At 31.3% G+C, this 21,962-nt stretch overlaps 1 protein-coding gene across 1 annotated transcript; it reads left to right on the top strand.

Annotated features, from left to right (window-relative positions):
* The first annotated feature begins 8,309 nt into the window (after positions 1-8,309).
* Positions 8,310-13,046, top strand: LOC130808255 (glycine-rich protein 23-like). Its single transcript, XM_057673737.1, has 3 exons — positions 8,310-8,365; positions 8,996-9,088; positions 12,410-13,046. The coding sequence occupies exons 1-3, from the start codon at positions 8,310-8,312 to the stop codon at positions 13,044-13,046; spliced, it is 786 nt and encodes a 261-aa protein (XP_057529720.1).
* Positions 13,047-21,962: the final 8,916 nt, after the last annotated feature.

Here is a 21,962-nt window from a genome sequence, read left to right as displayed (position 1 = left end):
TTACCTAAACATCCTTAGTTCACACAAATAATTACGAATATACCTCCATATACCTTACTTACCCAACTACTTTTTACTACTTACCCTTCCCTTCACTACTTACCCTTTCCTTCACTACTTACCTATTACTACTTGCTCTTTTTAATGGACCCCACACCATCCTTAATAACTGTGTCTAAGCAAATGGGACATCTAAATTGGTTCGAAGGGAGTATAAAAAGTAAAATAGCAAGTTATTCTCATTGAAATAGGAGTATAACTTTTGGATGCCACCTAATATATCTTCATCTAGCAATAGTAAACGAGAATGAAATTCATCAACTATGGAAATCTTTAGGGCAAACAAACATAAGCATTAACTTTATTAGCATGTGTTTTAAAAAAAAATAACGTTGAATATTTTTTTGCTTTATGTGTCAGAAAATAAGCTAATAACTATTTGTTTTGATCGGATTTTCAAAAGAGTTATCCTGTGAGAATAATTACGATATTTATTTTTAAAAAAAATCTCATTATGATAGGGTAAAAATGACGTCGAACAAGCCAAAAATTGACATGTGTTATTTCTTTTTAATTTATCTTTTTATTTAGGTCAAACATTAAAATTTAACGGTTAACTAACCTTTTTCCATTGAGTGGTAGTTATTTGCAAAGATATATATCACATTAGATAATTTTTTACAAAAAAAAATACATAAAATAGTTTTTTGCAAATAAACCTATACATTAAATAGTTTCGTATAATTTCCTTTTATAATAAAAATATATATCAAACTTGCAGTAAAGTCATCGACCATTCTAGGGTAGAATCTAAGATACGAGCTAGTATACGCCGTAAGTGGAACTTTAATTAATCCTTTATGTGTATCAAACCAACTCATATGCAACGACCAACTTTTTTCCTCAGTCACCAATGATCCATTGTTTTCTAACCGCATAACTTGCTAAGCTAACTAAACAAAAACAAATTTTTGTATAAGATGATCTCATCGAGAGATATGCCTCATATATTGATTAAATAGTTCATCTTATACATATTATGAGAATATAAACTTATTTTTGTAGGTTGTTTCACTGAGAAACAACCTCTCTTAAGAGTAGTTTATAAACTAATAAATCATAAGGAAAAAATATTAGAAGATAGTCCATTTTACCTTTGCAGCCAATTTAGTTGTCAATAAAAAGTTGTGGATGGTAATTAATAGGAATTTAGTGTAATTTTCATGTGATAATATCTTAACAGGTTATATAGTCATACTTATTTCATTTTAGTTGTCCTATTTTTTAAACAAAATTCATTTTAATGTATTACTATTTATAAAGGTGATTTTAGACAGTAACGAAAAAATATGATACTACAAAACATCTAACCTTCCCCTAATTTTCGTATGTTATTGTTAAGTGTATTTTGCTACTAGTTTTGTATCTAAAGGGATTTATGTTTATTGGTGGTCAAAGGGTTTTAGTAGTATTGACTATTGATTATAATTTTAAAAAATGCTTGGGGTTTATTTTAATTGGTGGGTTGTTGTTAAATTTTCCATTTACTGTTAATTGGTTTTGAAGAAATCAGAATGCCTGGGATTAGTACTACTAGTATTGATTTTTAGAGATTTGGTATTAATTTTAATACTCTTATTTTTTTCTATTGTCTCATTTCGTTATTTGGGCAATTCACTTCAATTATCCCTATTTCTATTTTAGAACATGATTTTTAGACCAAATTGCTCTTATACCATTTATGTAATTACCAAAACACCTTTATTTTTTTACCAAATTACACTATTTAACCCCTCAATACCCACTACATCATATAGGTATACTATTCAAGATGGTCCCCTCCACTTTCTTAATATTCGTATCCAATCCAAATGGGACAATTGAAAAGAATTAGAAGGAGTACTAGTTAGTGGGTCGGAGGGATTTGGGAAAGTTAGGGATCATGATGAAGTTGTGCTTCAGTGCTAGTTTTGTTTTAGTACTAAATTAGTAATAATGATTTTTTATGGTATAAATGTATAATTAGTAATAATGATTTTTTATGGTATAAATGTATAATTAATAATAATGATTTTTTATGGTATAAATGTATAATTGCAAACAATACAAATTACAAACGACTTTATTGTTGCAAAACACGCATCATTAGCAACGACTAAAGTTATTGTAAGAAAATTTCTCAAGTATTTACTACTTTCGTAATCATGAATGTGTAGTATAATTACACTCAGGTTGTAATCATATTATACTAATTTCATAAATATAAAGCAACTCATTAAAACAACATAATTTACATCAAAAATATATGTCTAGCTAAAATAAATTAAAAAAATTTATAGAAATACGTAACATTATTAATCCAACCTTTACATCCATCCCCTGTGATTAATCTCGCATTTGGATTTTTTTTTTAATTTGATATTTACTTTTAATTTGTTGTCAGCGAACAAAAAGGAAATGCTAGCTAATAGCAAACTAAAAACAAAATTGAAAGAATAAAAGGATATGTCAACAGCAAATAAAAAAAATTTAAATAATCAAAAAATAAAATTATTCTCAAGTAAAAGGTTAAATTATTAATATTAAATTTTTTAAAAAGATATTATAAAAAACAGCACAAACTCACATAAAGTTATACAAGAATATAAATATCACTTATTATATGCTACAACTTGTATGCAAATTACTTTCTTAAGGGGAAATTTCCATTAGTTTCAAAACTGATAGCCTTGACTCGAACTTTCTATTATGTGGTTCCAATTTTGTCATATATAGCAAGTTTCTTATCCACGTCATCATAGCTTATGGTTCATGATCACACAATCATTATATGATCATGTATATACATTCTTCATGCATTTTAAACTTTCTTCTAAATGTTGCTTAAATTTCATCTTCTAGATTCAATTGATATTTGGTAGACATCATGAAGCCAGATGAACTCTTGGTAACTGACATTATGCTATCTTCACATCAATCATATTACAAGTATTATAACAAATATTTTTGTGAACTCTAAAATGGACTAAAATGAACACTTACAATATATGAACACTTACAATATATGAGATATTTTGGATACCACCTGTTCAACAAATGTTTATTTTATAATTGGAACATACAAGCATACAATAATTCAGTTATAAAATAACTCTTCCACTTGAGAACAAACTCTCAAGACAAATATCTCCCAAATAATGGAGATCACAAATAGTAATGCAAAGAAAAGAAACTCTTTTGGTATATGCACCATAGTCCCTCTCTTTTGTATTAGCCCTCATCAAGGGTGGATCCATAAAAAACTCAAATGATGTTAATATTGATAAAATTTAATAAAAAAATTACATTATCAAGGTTTGAATTACGTCAATTGACCACGTCGAGTTTTCATGTTTTGAAAACGACGTATAATATCGTCATTTGACAAGTTTTGTAACAAATCACATTCAAAATAAGTTACAACTATATCATTTAAATTAGAACTTTAACAACAATTAAACCAAAAACCCCAAATTGATTAACTATAAAATGAATCATAATTCATGAATGAACAAAGTCAAGGAACAATGTTTAACAATGAACATTAATCAAAAATCAAAAATCAAAAATCTATAACAAATTAACAATTGAAATTCAAACTTTTAGGGAAAGAATTAAAGAAAGAAAAGGAAAAATGAGAAATGGAGGAGGAGGAGGGCCGGTTGCCAGCTGTGGGCTGGAAGGGGCAAGGGGGCAGCCTCTTTCTGTTTGAAAAAGTGAGAAATGGTGAGGGTAAGTAAGGTCAGTGTCGGGGTGGGATGGGTTTTTGAAAAAAAAATCACTTGAAATATGTTGTTATTAGAGCATCCTTACTCATGACCTAAAAAAAAAGTTATCTTACTATTTTATAATTTTTCTTTCTACTAAAATTTTATTTTTCAACCTAATTTTATTAACAGTGACATTTTTTGAAAAGTTATTATACTCTCTTTCTTACTTTTTTTCTACCCCACCATAATTTCTTTCCCTTAATTTATCTAACATTTATTTTTATTTTTTTATAATAATATTTTCATGTACAAAGTTAATATAATTTTTTATTTGATTAAAATAGATCTACTTTTTTATTAATTAAAAAAAATATTCTTTTAATAAAACTATTATTTTTTTAATAAATATAAATGCAGACATTAATAATAATTAAGGAAAATTCGTTAAATTCAAATAAAGATTATTTTTTAATAAATATAAATGTAGACATTAATATTTTTTGGAATTTTTGAAATGATTATTTTGGTATTTTTTTAACAAAAAAAGTAGGAAAATAAGAAGAAAATATGTAAATATAAAATTATGTCAAAAAAATATTAATATGGGTTTCATTTTATAGATCTCGAAAAAATATTATCGTTGGTATAATTTATTTAAAAAAAAAATTAAATAAATACGAAAATAGCCGTTAATTAAAAAAACGGGTATTTTTTTCCAACCAATCACAACGCAGCAAGTGGAAGCAAAAGCACACGCGTGTCAGTGGCAGCAGGTTGCAAGTTTTCTTCGCCCAATTAGCAAGCTACACGTGGCGAATATTTTTTTAAAAAAAGAGGTGACCGTTCACTTGATGACCCATTTGGCCAACTTTTTTCCCAACCTACCCAATATTAGGTCATCATTAATATTAATTTTCCTCTAGTTGGGTCATATGACCTCCAATTGGATCATCATTATTGATGCTCTTAAGGTTTGAACCTAGGTGGGTGTTGTCGATCACTAAAACTTTAACCAACTGAGACACCTCCATCATCAACATAAAATAAGAAATGGGCATGTATATAAGTCAAATGCTGTCAATTGACTACACAATATTGTGTGTTAATTTTATGAATGCATAAGCTCTTTAAATAGAGGATATACAACATTCTAGAATACACACTTAACTCAATAATAATGCAGCAATAAATCAGAACTAATGCCCCCTTCAAGTCACATAAAATGTACCAAAATTGACCGTTAGGCATCTTAGGTAGCTCTTAAATGAGCGACACATGTGCTCGAACAACCAGCAGTATAAAAAACCTGCTATTTGCTGCACAGAGGGCTGCTTAAACAAGCAATTGGTCAAGCACCCCTTCTGGTTGCTTTTCTTTGTTGCCTCGATCGAGCAACCACCTTTCGATGCCTTGCCTCTTTCAAGACATGGTCTAGCATCCTCAGTGAAGTCTTTTAATGCTTGTTCAAAGCCTTCCTTGTATTGTCCAAAGCATCTCATATACTCCACATCGATCACCTTATGTAACAACCCAAATCTCAACACAACCACAATTTGACACATCTCCATCTTCCTTCTCCAACGTACAAGACAAAGCATGTTCGATTACATGTTCAAAACCATCTTCATTACTAGGAGGTTTGATACTTGCTTTAACATGGAAAAAAATTTAAACATTGTGCAATACTTAAAGTTGCTAGATAACTTTTCTTTTTGTTATATATTTGTCATAACAGTATTTATACACGTTAAATTTAAATTTATAATGAGATACAAATAATCACATTAGACACTCAATACTAAGTGAGTAATCTAAATGAATTTGCGTTTAGGAAGATGATTAATACAATATAAAGAAAAGTTATTTATATGATCAACTCTTAAGAGAAATATCTAAGTAGAGTTCAGAATTTCTAAGTGTGATTAATGCATCATGTATGACTCCTATTTATTGACTTTATGCTTGATGTCATTGCGCTTAATAGCGGGTGAAACGATTATTTAAAAATGAAAGAACAATTGATAACAAAACAAAGCTTTTATTTGCGGATAAATGCACCGTAATTGGGTGCTCAATTGCTCAAACGAGCATTTTGTTGCTCGATCAAGCACCATTTATTTTGGGTAATCTACTAATCTTTGCTCCGTTTGGTACTTTGTATTTTAAAGCACTAGAACACTTAGCTAATTTTCAAACTTTTGTTAAAATTTCGACAATCTTTAGGATTGAGTTAACATCTAATACAATTATTTATAAACAATCATATCTAAATGATATAATTATACAGCAGATCCGATCACTTGAAGATGTAGTACACATGAAATAAATAACATAATGCCATTTCATTGACACATTAATATGCTTGCATACATCGATTACATGACTTTTCATTTGCAATGACAATTGTTATAAAAACAAGTTACACCTAAAATTAGAGAGTAACATTGTACTTAAGTGTTAAAAGTGTACTAATTCTTTCCATCAAATAATTGTTGAACCATATGTATAATCACAAAAAGAATACAAAGAAAAGGAATTGAAATATAGCTATTCATTTACACTATTACTATACTTCGCCACCTTTTTTATTGTGTCGCCACCTTTTACATATTGGAATTCCAATACTGTCGTTAATGAAATTTCACAACTTTAACTCATTTATTTCTCTCTAAAAAAACCATCTGAACTAAAATTCAATATCGAAACACAATAGCAAATGAAAATAATCACCAGAATGATTCAGTAAGCATCGATAACGATCGTTAATTTCAAAAAAAAAAATTTGTGTTGAAATTTGATACATGTTCACTCTTTTGGCTATAACTTTTGATAGGAAAATCATACTATTGCAATGTTTGCGGCATTAGAACCTAGACTTTAATGTCTTTTCAATGATATATTATGTGCCTAATTTCGATAACCGAGCGAGAAATGACTATTGTTTAAAGTTTGCTTGTGTTGAAAATTTGATATATGTTCAATCTTTTAGGCATAACTTTTTATACAAAAATAATAAATGCAAAGTTGACTGCATTAGAAACTAAACTTCAAGATCTTTCTAACGACATATTATATGCCCAATTTTGACAATCGAGCGAGAAATAAAGACCGTTTAACATTTGCAGTGTTTTTTAACATCTAGTCGTGCGTGACCGTTCAGCAATTCCGGCATTAGAAATTAGATTGATATAAGTTCAATCTGTATGGTCGCGTAAAATGAGCGACCGGACCGTAAAATAGTCGCTTAAAACACGCGGCCGGACTGCAATATGGTCGTGCGCGACTGGATGTTAAAAGTCACTGTAAACTTTAAACGGTCGTCATTTCTCGCTCGTTTGTCGGAATTGGGCATATAATATGTCGTTGAAAAGCTCTTTAAGTCTAGTTTCTAATGCCGCAAACCTTACATTAATAATTTTTTTTAAGAAAAGTTATTCCCAAAAGATTGAACAAATAAAATTTCAGCACTAAAAAACTTTAAGCGATCATTATTTCTCGCTCAGTTATCGGAATTGGGCATATAATATATCATTAGAAATATCTTGATGTCTAGGTTCTAATACCACAAACATTGAAACAAAATGATTTTTCCTATCAAAAGTTTTGGCCAAAAGAGTGATCATGTATCAAATTTCACCATAAAACGTGTGACTAGGTCTATTTTCTAGTTAAAATTTTTTTTTTCTTTTTGAAAATTAATAATTTTTATAATTTAATTATTATTAATAAATTTAGCTTAGTAATAATAATGGTTGATTTTATAATTAATATCAAATTTAAGGGTGGCGATACAGAAACATGTGGCATAAGTTTGAAGAATATTCTTAATTTATAACATAGTATTCTTTTGTGTATGTATAGTGACCAGACAAAAATCATTCTTATTTTAAAATCCTTGATCATATATATATATATACATTTTGGTGAATTGGTTTCGTTAACCATGTTAAAAAGTTAAAGAACGTAACGAAAATTTAAACTTTTTGCCCCAAATTTCTCGACTGCATGTAAGTATTTCATAAGGCAAATGAAGAAGCTGTCAACTCTCTTTTGGAACATTAAGAGGGATAATAAATTGCACAGAATTTGAGCGACTGCTCGCACGATTCTTTTCTTGTGAATCAACAACTTGTGATTTTTTCTAGTTACTAGGTGCCATAATAATTTATTTAATGGTGTCACTTATATGTTGTAGAAATCAATAAAAAAGAATTATGGGATGGTTAAAGGTGTTTAAAACGGAACCAATGAATATGATATGATATTTATCAAAACTTGTAGAAATCAACATAAAATATAGATTAATAAATATGTAAAAATCAATATGTATACAAAATTTTATTTTGAACCAATCCGAAACATCTAACCCGAAATCGATCCAATAATTGAATTAACACCTCTAGGGATCTGTTGAAACAATTCACATGTGAGAAAATTCTACATCACTAAAATAGTGGGTAGTAGACTTGCATATTATACTTTCTGGGTAATCATACTTGCTGGGTAATCTTCCTATTACCATATGATTTTTGAAAAGACTATTAACCTCATCAAGTGTGTATGCATGTCAACCCTTATTACCCCTTGGCTTGTGGACCTGAGCCTGCAGGTGATCCGTGAGTGTGTCCACACGAGTGGGTCAACGGGGTGATTATGTGAGTAATTATCACGCCTAACATGGCGTCCGAGCCGATAGTTCGATCAAATATTAAAACGGTAGGTTTGGAAAGAATTATGTTCTTACCCTAATTTATTATTCCTACATAGGAACTTGACAAGGGTTACATGTGAAGGGGTGTTGGGATGGTTTATCCCATATCGATGATTGTGTGCACTCTTTATAAATTATTGGAACCCTTCCTCCTATAGTCATATGGTTTTGGCATTGTATCAGCTTGGCTAATGGAGTGTGTGGATCTCGTGTTTCCCTGATAATAGGGTGGCTTTCACAAGCAATAAGTTCAGTCGTACCAGAGTCGAAAGTGATTATTTGATATGATGTAACTCACACGTGAGATGGAGTATTGAAAATACTTAACATGTGAGGAAGATTCCACATCATAGTGGGTTGTACACTTGCATATATTAGTTGATGAATATTCCTCCTATTACCATATATGGTTTTGGGAAAGTATTAAAAAGAATTAAAATATTGGAATAAAGGATTTGAGTGAATGCTCGTTTTATAGTCCTAAAAATATGGATTTCATCAAGTGTATATGTAAGTTAATACTTATTATCTGTAGGTTTGTGGGTCCAAGCCTAAAGGTCTCCCATGGGTATGCCCACACAAATGGGCCTACGCAGTGGTTATGCGACAAATTGTCACGGCCTAACTGGTAAGACAATTTCTTTCATCGCGTGTAAATATTATTTTTCTTCATCCTATTCGTAGGGATTTTTCGGACTATTCTAAATATCCCGTATGGTTTCCGTTTTTTTAGATTCTTTTAGACTATTTAATATATCATTTTTTATTGTGTATATTAAAATTTTTTTAAAAAGGGTATTTAAAATTTAACAATGAGACGGCTAAAACAACAGTCCAAGCCACTAATTGTATTTAAAAAAAATCAAATTCATTGAGAGCAAGTAATTTAATAATTTAGAATGTTACACAAAATTTAGAATGTATTATAAACTTATCGCTATCTTCAGTACATTCATGAATAAATTTTATTATATTTTTGTGTTAGAGCATCCATATTGATCACCTTTTTATGATCAAGTTATGGCAAAATTTCTATTAATAGTGACCCAAAATTAAGTAAGTCATGGAAAAGGTTGGGCAATTAGATCAACATATGACCTCTTCAAGTAATCTGTCATCTCTTCTTTTTCCAAATCATGTGCCATTTGTCGCCATATAATTGAGTGGTGTAGAAAAATAAATTTTTCTTAATAGCTATTTTTTTGATCAAAAATAAATTTTAAAAAATATATCATAATTTTTTTGCTAATTTCTTACCACTTTCTTTTGATATAATATCTCACAAAAATCCTTCAAATATTAAAAAAAGGATTCAAATAATATAAATTTGTTTAAACAAATGAATTTAATTTTTTTAAAAATAAATTTATCTTGTTCATGAAGATATAGTTATTAACAAAATAAATAAAAGAAGTAAATAAAATAAAGGAGAGAAAGTATGATGAGGTAGATAAAATTAAAAAGCAAGAGAGATAACATGATGACCTTTTAAAAGAGGTCATTGTTAATAAGATTAAGTTGAAAGATGCACTTTTAGGAGAGAGAAAAATTATGAAATAATAAGATGACTTTTTTTTAGGTCATAAATAATGATGCTCTTATGTGTATTTTCGTACAAATATTAAGAAAATAAGTGATAAATAGCAAAATACACCTCATGCCAATAATTAATATACTTCAGTACAGAAAAGAAGAAAGTGTAGGATTGTTGGGAAATGTCAAAAGTAAATGTAAAGAAGACAATTTAGTAGTTTTCTTAGTCAAATTATTAGGAAATGTAGTATTTAATATGAAGTGAAACAAAATGAAAAATGTACGAATACATAGATAGTAGGAATCATATATACAATCTAATAAAAAAATTAAAAATTATAATGGCATTCGCATATTAATTTTTAATAGAGAATAATTATTATCAGTTAACATTAACTAATTTCTTATATTACATAAATAGTATGTCACAATAAAATTGGTTCTCCTAAATTTTCTTAGACTATTATTTATGAATTTAAAAGTTATATAAAATTTTCAAGTAATTTGAATGGGCTAGGGTTTTCGTTATTAGGAAAAATTCTTCTTCCTCCTCCCTTCCCAATTCATTTTTCCTATTATATGTTAATTAAACTCCATCTTTCCCATCTCTTTTGCCATTTTTATGTGTGGAGCAAATACCGCACTTTTATATATATATATATATATATATATATATATATATATATATATATATATATATATATATATATATATATATATATATTAATCTGTAATAATTAGTAATGCATTTTTATATAACTTTAAGCCAACAATGTAACAACAATATGCTTTAGTCTTTAGAAATTTTATAGAATTTAGATATTTTTGTAAATAACAGGATATTATTACGAGGTGCAATTGTGCAAAGAGGATTACCAAAATTTAGCCGGTAAAACCAATGCATGCATGAATCATTCGTATGCAGAACGGTGTGTGCTGCACAAGTTATATGACAACTAAAGGACATGCATGTAGACAGCCACCCATCACTGATTAGATCATAAATACGTCAATACTAAATAATAATAGTCTTGCGTCTTGATTCACACCATTAATTTGTTTTGAATTTGGTGTTTCAAATTAGGTAAAAATTAAATTTACATTATTGTGTGTGTAATTTTAAAGTCGAATTAAAGTTGGCCGAATTCCATATTATTTAAAAGGATTTTGGGTTGAATCTAACACCTAATCTAAACTAATGCTATATACTTTTGTACATAAAATACTAAAATGATCTATTCATTGAAATTTAAAAGGATTTTAGGTTAATTTGTAAAATTGTAATTATGTTATTCTTATACTTAATTAAACAATAAATATTTAAGTTGTGAATGGGCTATAACAATGGTGAAGAAACAATAACAAAAACAACAAGTGCAAAAAAAGTAATAAAACAGAGCATCAAACAACAATGACAAACACACAAGAAATATGAAGTATCTAAGGATACCTCCCCCTCAAAACAAGTATCTTATCATTAATATATGTGGGCTTTGATTCCTTCGGAATACGTAAGTAGCTTAATATTCCTTCGGGTACTAAGTTCAAGTCTATTTTCTCCCTCTTTTTTTATTAATCATCTTTATCGTTTCTTATTAATTTATTTTTTTAATTCTATTTAGTAAATATTTTAATAACAATGACAAGCAATGAATTTCGCTAATAATCAAGTCATCATCTAAGGTACGTCCGCATTAATATAGTATTTTTATATTATATTTAAATGAAAAAAAGAATGAAACCGATGATCCGACCCGTGAGTTGGAACAGCCGGGACCACCTCATGAACTGCCAAGGAACCGTTTGGAACCCCCGGATCCAGAACGTTCGAATCAAGTTTCACATGGAACCGGAACCGGATGGAACTGAAACGGAATCGGTCCAACCCAGACCGTGGCCATCACTAACTATATATAATGAACGTAAGTATGTAATAACTGAGTTATTCAACAAACATATAGCCACGACTGCGTGTGCTCAACCCTATATAAATATCACCACGTCATCTAGGCTCTTACACATATATCCTGTATAAGCTAGACTGCCCTCAAAGTACATTTATTGGTAAAACATAAACAATCTGGCATGTATATACAGCATTATATGGTTCTTCCACAGGTTGACTTAAATTTCAGTATACAAAACATACTAAAATTGAACTTACTGCTAGCCAAACAGTAGCATTTATACATCTTACCAACCGTAAATATTTTCTTTCAAATTTATTAGACTTTGGTCCCCTTCCATGATCCGATCCACCATTCTATATAAACCCTATTCTCATCCTCAAAACTTTGCATATTCACTTAGCTTGCTTTGTTTTTAAACACGTTGACGCTGAAAAACACATGATGGGTTCATTTTATAAGCTTGTTGTCTTTATAATTTCTTCTTATTTTATTGTCTGTGTTGTTAGTGCAAGAAATATTGATCATTTAACCACTCAAAATATTGGGTATGAAGGATTAGATGATAATGGCGCTGATCCGGGCCTAGTTCCGGGCCTAGGTAGTCCAGCTGGTCAAGGTGGTATTGTAGGCATGCTTCCAGGTACACCTAGTGTAGGCCCAGGTCAAGGTGGGTCGGGTCCAGTCCAAGGTGGGCCTGGTACAGGAACTGGACAAGGTGGGTCTGGTTTAGGAACAGGTTTAGGTGGGCCAGGTCTTGGTATTGGACAAGGTGGGCCAGGTTTTGGAATAGGCCAAGGTGGGCCTGGTGGTGGAGTTGGAATTGGTAGTGGTGGTGTAGGTGTTGGTAGCTCAGGAGGCCATTTTGGGGGACCAGGCTTTGGCATGGGTTCGAGTTCAGGTGTTGGAGCAGGTATTGGTGCGGGTACTCGAATGGGTGGTAGTCTTGGTGGACCTATTGGTGGACAGACGGGGATTGGAGGAGGAATCGGTGCAGGAATGGGTGGGAGTATGGGTGGTGGGTTGGGTGGTATTCCTGGACTTGGATCGGGTGGTATTCCTGGGCTTGGGTCGAGTTCGGGTTTGGGAGTTGGTGCTGGTGCTGGGACTAGTACTGGTGTTGGGCCAAACCCAGGAGGAAATTAGTACGTATCTACGTACTACATCTATCTAGCTAGCTATTTGCATGGATTTTCAGGACATCGTTTTAGTTTGGTGTGATTTTAGTAATACATGTTAGTTAAGCTTAGCCTTTTGTGCTCTCTAAACTAATTTCCATCCATGATGCTTACTATTTGCAGCATGTTTGTTTTCTTTAAACAATAAGACAGTTTCTTATGAAAGCTACGGAGTACAAAGTCGCAGTATTATTTATTACTATGCTTTCTTCATATTATTTTAATGTTTCAAGATGTTTAATTTGTTGATCAATTTTACAAAAAGAAAAATTTTGAACTTTTAGGTTTAAACTTTAAAGGATGATCTAAAAAGTTCTTATGTGCTATGTTCTTAAAAATAGCTAATTATTCAATTTTTGCCCAATATAATAATTATAACTCTGGCACATGTAAATTTTGTGACAATTGTCGGATAAACAACAAGTTCTGCCTTACAACAATTAATTACAAACAAGGTAAAACTTTATATAGCAATCTAATTGCATTCAAAATGATATATTAATTATTTGTGTTCAACAAGCTGACTAAATTTCAGCACGATTTTAACTTTGCCATATGTCAATTGTGGGAAGGTTGGTTGATCGAACATATAATTTGAAACTTTTAGGTTAAATCCAACTTTACCATAGAAAAACTGAAGGTTCAATGACAATCTAATTGGTTATTGGTCAAAACATAACTCAATGTGTGATCTCAATAAGCTAATTGAATTTTAGCACAATCTAAACATTTTTGGTGAACGTTTTTTGATTAAATGTTCGGACACATTCATATAATAATTCTCATGTTCTGTGACTAACAAAATCAAAGGTTACAGTATGCAAATAAAAGTGTAATTATAAAGTATATGTGATCTAATTTAATTATATATTGAGTTTGGAAAGTGTCATTGCATTGCTAAAAACAAAGTCTCAACTCACCAAAGTCTCTTTGTCAACAAATAATCATTTCTTCTTATCTACATATAATAACAAACTATGCAAAAAATTGATTCTTAAGCTGCAAAACATAGGTTGATCGGAGATCGGTATTTTTGGTTCGTCAATGTTTTATGTTGGTGTTATATTTCTTTTTTGGATTTTGAAAATGTATTTGTGTGTTAATGATTCAAAATTCACGGTAGATTATATAAAAATATGCTTTAATTTGATAATAGTATTTTGTAAATAACTTTTTATAACAGATTGTTTAAGTACACATTGAAAGAGTGTAAATATCTTTAATAAAACTTGTATATGCACTCTCTACTACCGCTCCATCCTCTCTTCTTCCAACTACCCTTCCTGCCCTTCTCCTATAGAAAATACGATATCCGTTGTCTCATGAATTGCTTAGTTACTAGAGAGTTTTGGATTTTTTGCTTTTCCACCTTACCTAAAAAAATTTTCACCCTTGAGATTTTCGCCTGGTTAGATTTAAACCTTAGGTCCTCTTCTTTCTTTAACTCTATTCTTTAGCCAACATGGTTTAGCTTTGGACCAGATGGAATAACATAGTCTTTTCTAAAACCAATCCCCTAACAACTTTTTCTTTCAGCCTACAAAAACCTTAGCTTTAAACTTCTATTCCCACCCCTCCACCCCCGAATCTCTTGACACTACTCCTACCAAGGATTTGCTAATCTAAGTAGATGCTTTTTTCCTGCCAACCTCTAACCTTTGCACCATTACGATTGTCTGCTTCTCTCTCACAAGGTCGTGGCCGACATTCTTCATTTGTCCTCTCTACTAGGGCACTTGATGCTAACATGGCGCAAATTCTTGCTATTATTTGTAGTTTTATGTGGTGCATGATCTTCTCTCTTTGACTAAGTTTTCTATCATTTCAGACTCTAAAGTAGCAATACATTATTTGTCAGGTTATTCATTTATTATGGAAAAATAGTCCTACTTTGCACATATTGTAGGGATCTCCCAAACTGAAATATGAAGAAGGAAGTGTGTAATGTTCCCGGTCAGGAAGTTCACATTGCAGATTGCATTTTCCACCAAACGCGAATGGAGATTCCCTAACAGCTTAGGGATTTTTGAAAAAAAAAACTTTACTTTCTGGAATCTTATCAAATTTCTACTTAAGTTTTATACTTATATATTTAAATTAACATACTCATATTATCACTACAAATAACGACGACTATTCATTCCCTTTACGAAAAAGACAACCAACTAAATTAAACTGAATCACCAAATCTAACGACCACTATAAGAAAAATCATTTTTAGCAACAGCTAAAGTCGTTGCTAAAAATAGCTTTTTGTTTCTAAAAATATTTTTTGCAACGACTTTAATTGTTGCGAGTACAGCTGTAGCTAAAAGATTTAGCAACGACATTCGCAGTTGCAAAAGTCTGATGTTTTTCGCAATGACCTTTGTGGTTGCAAATTACTTGTCGTTGCAAATCGTTAGGTCTTTATTACAACGAAAAAAATCGTTGCAAAACCTTTTGTGTTTTTGGCAACAAAATTCATCGTTGTTAAAAATTCATTTTTCGCAACAACTTTACTTGTTGCATTATAAGAATACGACATTGAAATATATATATATATATATATATATATATATATATATATATATATATATATATATATATATATATATATATATATATATATATATATATATATATATATATATATATATATATATATATATATATATATATATATATATATATATATATATATATATATATATATGATTATTTTTGAGATCAAGTTAGATGAGTTGCCAGACTATGCCCATGAAGATGATTATTTTTGGTATAATTCACTCAAACTTTTTCTGAGCTATTATGAATGAAATTTTGTTAAACGTTAAAAGGAGGGTTTTGTGGTGAGGTTGCTTTGAAAAGGCTTTAAACTAAATTTTAATATAAGCTAATTGTTAATTGTTCTTGAATTTCAAATTTTAGTTGATCATTTATAGAAATTTGATATTGTACCACATTGTTAAACTTTATTTGATTATGTCAACACACAATGACCTTAATTAGAGCAAAAATTAAATACTTTTGCAAGTGTATGGTTGTCGACTGCCGTTATTAAATTGTGAAATTGCAATATAAGTTGGGGTAATTATGCTAAAATTATCTTTTAACAACTAATTAAATTTAATGTTTAGGTTTCATCTACTTTAATCTTCCCATTTTTACAAAAAATTTATTCAAATTTATTATCATATGAAAAGGTGGTAAATTGAATATTGTAAACAAAAATACTTTGTAATTTTGATAGTAAAATTTCATTATTTTTCTTATTATATGTTACATTTCATGAAAGTCAACGTTACAAATCATTCTAATACAATCATTTCGTCAGAGAATTTTAGAAATATTGAAAAGAAAAAACCATCATTTTATTACTAAGAGCTAAACACGCAAAACGAGCCGTTAATGTTAATCTTAATTTACCGTTTGCATCAAGTTAATCATGTATTCTTTCTAACTTCTATAAGTTGGATTGAAGAACTGGAAATTTTAATATATCAATATATCCATTGTGAAATTAAACTAAAAGTAAATAAAATAAGGATGAGGTTGAAGAAACATACAGACACACAAAACATATTCATTCATAATCTTTTTGGATTTGTCTTAATGCATAATTTTTTATATATAATTTTGCGGATATTTCATGATATACCACTGAATTTCTTCGAAATTCACCATATATCATTGAGTTTTCGTCCGTTAGCACAGAATACCATTAATGGCAACTGCCGTTAGTGTGCCGTTTGTGGTAAATTATTCATTCACCATATACCATTAATTTTATTTTTTTTGCGTCAAATACCATTTTTTGCGTCAAATCTGACGATAGCTGAAAACCTAGTTGCTGAATTTTCGGAACACGAGTCTGTGATGGGGTTGAACGTGATCCATTTTGGTTGATTGCTTTGTTGTTTTCCTTTCTTCTACTATCTTTTTGATAAGGCTTTTAGTATAATAGGGCATCTCTGTAGGATAAATCAGAGCTTTATGAGCAATTGACTTGAATGAGCTTTGATCTTGGTTCATATCTTGATAAAACATGACATATGCTGCCCATTTTTACAGAGGAGCACATGTTCCGTAATCCTTAATGTGCCCATGGTTGCAGCGTTTGTCAATATGCTTCATCTTAAATTCTTAATCAAGATAACTGAATCAATAATAAGATTGTAATCTTTAAAGCTGCTTGTCACGGCTCTTTTAAGTTTGCGGCTAAAGAGGCATGCTGCATGTTCTCTGATGACTTGTGGGCTGAACTAGTTTTTCAAATTTGGTGAGGGATAGGCATGATCTGTAAACGAACTCATCCATGGTTGCACACCTTGAAACTTGCGTTTCATATGCTGGGCATAGAGACTAAATTTTTCTAATCATCTTTATTGCTTGTAAAGTACCAACTTATCTGGGGTTTCCCTGCTTGAAGTGATGTCTTCTTTTGAATTTACTTGTAAACGTAGCCTATTTTAGCCACGCGATGTCACAAACATGTATACTTGCGTGTGCCTTGATGAGTTATGATGAGTTAGAAACATTCATATAGTAGCTTCCGACATCTGCCTTTTTCTATAGCATAACTATTATTACCAATGCAATTTTAGTGTGTCGTTTCTTGATACATACAGATATCAGTTATCGTTAGATTTGACGCAAAAAATGGTATTTGACGCAAAAAAATAAAATTAATGGTATATGGTAAATTAATAATTTACCACAAACGACGGCACACTAACGGCAGTTGCCATTAATGGTATTCTGTGCTAACGGACGAAAACTCAATTGTATATGGTGAATTAAAACATTTTGTGTGGTATATGGTGAATTTCGAAGAAACTCAGTGGTATATCATGAAATATCTGTAATTTTTATAATGCATACTTACAGATATTGACCGTCAATATTTGCTTTGAAATGCATGCAAAATGTACAGTGGAAAAACAAAATAGAATGAGGTAGTATAATTATTCACTTTAAAAATGCAAGTGATTCGTTTATGGTTATATGTGATTATTTTAAGGTAATACTCCCTCCTTTCTCTAAAGTTCTGCCCATTTGAATATTTCACTTTAAGAAGAGAAAAATTTAATTTATGTTTTTGAGACATATTTAGAAAATAAAATATATCTATGTGAGATCTCCTTAAATTTGTTTTAATGTATAATTTTTTATTATGTGTGTTTAGAGGTATTAAGACTCAAAATTTACTTTGAAAATTGTGCAAAAAGTAAACAAGAAAATAAATAAGATCGGAGGAAGTATATTAGTGATGAAATTGTAAATGAACACTATATTTAATTTTCTCAATTGAATATATTTATTGTGTCAATTCAACCCAATAAAAATATTCCCATCTAAAATTGTCTCAATTGATAATTTGTATTTGAAGAGAGTAGAGACTAACAAATTTGGAATATTTTAAAAAAATGTGGTAACAAAATGAAAAAAAATTCTCAGACAAACATTTTTATCTCTACTAATGAATTACAGACAGTAGAGAATTCATTAATAATTGGCATGCGGAATAACTTTTCAAAAATAAGTCCCTGCATCTTCCAATTAAGTTATAAATACAAAGGACCTATTCAGTCTCTTATCTTCCTTTTTATTACTTCGCCTGGTTTTTCAATCTTTACGTTGCAAATCACTTCCACCATGTTAAACAAACAAGTTCAAGAATGGACTGATCTTCCTGCTGATATCTTAACACGAATACTCCAACACCTTATTTGAAAACTTATCTTACAAGTCTTCGAGGGGTCTGTTCTTCTTGGAGATCCGCTCTACCCTTACTTTAACACTCCACTTATAGATCTCATATCCATGTCCCTACAATTGTCGGCGACGGCATTGAACGCCCCCTATTTTTACTCGAAACTGCCTTTTATTTCTTTTCACCCCTCAATCCTAGTGAGGATTGTACTAATTATTCCAGTGGGTGGGTGGCAAGAATGGGTCAAATCGCACCAAATAAATGGCGCTTTCTAAACCCACTTTCTTATCATGATTTATACAATCCTAAGGCAAACGGGAACGAATATCTACTAACAGATCCGCCCATTGTTGGGGAAATCAATCTGTTAGATTGTCGTGTTTTCTTGCTAACTAAATCTTTGACTTTGGTTGATGAGTTGGATTTCAATGCCAAACCAATATCCGCCGAAGTTGTGGGCAAATGGGATCTCACATCGTCAATCCAGCCACTATCTACCATTCTCATTCTATTTTCTCGTGATCATGTTTCTGGGTCGTCAAGGAAATTGTTAATGTTGAGACCAAATGGTACACAGAAACAAGAAATTGAATGGGCTGAAATTAACGTGTCGGGCCAAGAAAACAAAAAACAACACAATTTTGTGATATATGGAATTGCTATAACAACGAATTGTTTTTTGTATTTCAAGTAAGTGGTGATCGGTGGCGACTAGAAACAATCAATCCAAGGTATAAGACGTTAGTTTTGAAACCTTTTGCTAGTGGGGCTGTAAGGATGTCCCTTTGGGGCGTTGCTGCTTGGTTCCATCAAAATCCAACGGTGGCTTATATTTGGTTGTTTCACCGGATGGTGGTGATAGTCAGTGCTATTACTTTGGAAATGAGTCGTCTAAAAGTAAAAATATAAAGAATTTGAGAGATGAAATCTTATTTTGGTCGAACTACGTCTCAATTTCTTTTCAATCCACACTACTCAATGATAATCCGTTAAAAGATGAAAATTCTTTGGCAATTTGCGATAAGTTTTCTAATGATATTCTTTTCAACTATTTTAATGTTGATGACGAGTATTTTGACCCAAATGTTATGCCTGAGGTGATGGAGTTTAAATATCCAAGATATAAAGAAAGTATTTCTGTGTGGTTCGGGTTCGCGGGGTTTAATAATTTTAATGACCAATCCATTTTGGACTTTGATGACGACAACCAGAATGATATGGTTCTCTTCTTTGCTGTGATGCCTAAAAAGGAGCGAGAGGTTTATACAACGCTGTTCTTTCCTCCTCCTGCTTGGGTCAAATGGCGACGTCTTAGCCTCGACAATGTTGAAATCAAGTTAGATGAGTTGCCAGACTATGCCTATTATGATCACTATGAGTCTTATAATTCTTACGTGGATTCTGATTTTGTTTCCTCCGCTTATGAATGACATAATGTCAAAAGTTGGTAACTAATTGATGCTGATGTAGAGATATTGCTTTGAAAAGATATTTAATTTTATTATAATCAAATGCGAATTGTTCATTGTTCTTGAATTTCTAATTTGTGTTCATTTTTAAAAAGTTAATATAGTACCGTATTGGTGAAACTTTATTAGCACATTACACATTGAAAGCGCAAGCCTCAAAGAGGTATAACAAAGAAAAACAAATTAAAATATAATGCAAGAATGAACACAAGTGTTTATGAGGTATCTTGAATACCTCCCCCTCAAATGTAGTTTATTATAATGAATTCAACAATTACAAGTATAATAAACCTCCCTTATCTTGAGAACAATCTCTCAAGATCACAAATACTAGAGCAAAGTAAGAACACTCTCAAGTTTCTAACAATGCAATAGCCCTCTCAACAATATGTGTGTTTTTTTGGTGAATGTTACTATGGGTGATGAATCCTATTTATAGACAAGGCATTCATCACCCTTAGTATTCCCTCATAAATCACCATAAACCACAATTAACATCCAATTAACTATGACAATAAACATTACAATAAACAATAGAAGTAATGCACCACTTAATTGCATAGCCATTTCACATTCTGACGAAATCAGAATCCTATGTAGCCTTCTGAACTTCCGCTCGACCCGAGCCACTACCTCGCTCGGTCGAGCGAGCTTCCAGAGAAGCTACTGACCTGATCTGCACATCTTGCTCGACAAGTTGCTCGACCGAGCCACCCCCGCTCGACCGGTCGAGCGAGCCCTCACTCGATCGAGTGGCTGGTCGAGCCACACACAGCCTGTTCCTCTTCTTGTTGCTTCGATCAAACAACTCTCATTAACCGTTCCAAACCTTAAACCACCCATATTTGACACATCTTTATCGAACCTCTCTAAAGTACAAGACAAAGCATGTTTGACTATATGTTTAAAGTTAACGTCATTATTAAGATTATTGGCACTTGCTTTAACACACATACTTTGTTTCATGGTTATGTTTGATCTACTTTGTTGAATCAAGAGCCAATTCCTACAATATTGATGATGACTTTGAGCACCTCATAGCTCATGTCATATCTTGCACACTTGAGAGTAGTGTGGAGTGTGCCATGGGATATGGAGTGGTAAGGTTTCGTTCACTTGATGAAGTGATTGATGGTGATGATTTGAAGTGTCTTAGTGAAGGCAAGGCACGAAGTTTGGGACCTCTTGAAGGCTGCTCGACCCATCGAGCATGAGTGGCTCGATTGAGCCAAGCAAGAGGAGATAGACATCAACTACTGGTCAGTGGCTCGACCATGCGAGCGAGGAAGCTCGACACGAGCGAGCAACAGGTCACATCGCACATCAGTTTCTGTTTTGTTTCAACTATTTGTGGGCTTTAAGCCCTTTTATCCTAGGTTATTTTAACATGTTTTATGACTATATAAGGAGTCTTAGAACATTATTAGGAGAGGTGAGAGGCATATACAAGAGAGTAAAATTAGGGTTCACACCATAAGAGTTCTTCCTCTTTGTATTTGCATATGGAAAATTACCCTGAATAATACGAACTTTCACTGATTTCCCAACAATAATACGAACTTTCAATTAACCATGAATAATACGAAGCTTAAGAAATATTTTTCGCTGGTTGAACCCCAACGTGTGGGAGTATCTAATGACCAATATACTTTTTTTAGTTGATAATGGTCACATAATTGCTTACATCTTCTCTTTACCTGACCTAAATCTAAGCCACTTC

This window comes from Amaranthus tricolor, chromosome 3, assembly GCF_026212465.1.
Source record: "Amaranthus tricolor cultivar Red isolate AtriRed21 chromosome 3, ASM2621246v1, whole genome shotgun sequence".
In the NCBI taxonomy this organism is placed as follows: Eukaryota; Viridiplantae; Streptophyta; class Magnoliopsida; order Caryophyllales; family Amaranthaceae; genus Amaranthus; species Amaranthus tricolor.
This window is presented reverse-complemented; position numbering and strand designations above follow the sequence as displayed.

Bases quoted from the DNA above. Each gene is read 5' to 3' on its own strand.
- LOC130808255 (XM_057673737.1), top strand. From the start codon at position 8,310: ATGCATGTCAACCCTTATTACCCCTTGGCTTGTGGACCTGAGCCTGCA. The intron at 8,366-8,995 runs GTGAGTGTGTCC...TATTATCTGTAG, and splicing joins CCTGAGCCTGCAGGTGATCC to GTTTGTGGGTCCAAGCCTAA. The intron at 9,089-12,409 runs GTAAGACAATTT...CTGTGTTGTTAG, and splicing joins AAATTGTCACGGCCTAACTG to TGCAAGAAATATTGATCATT.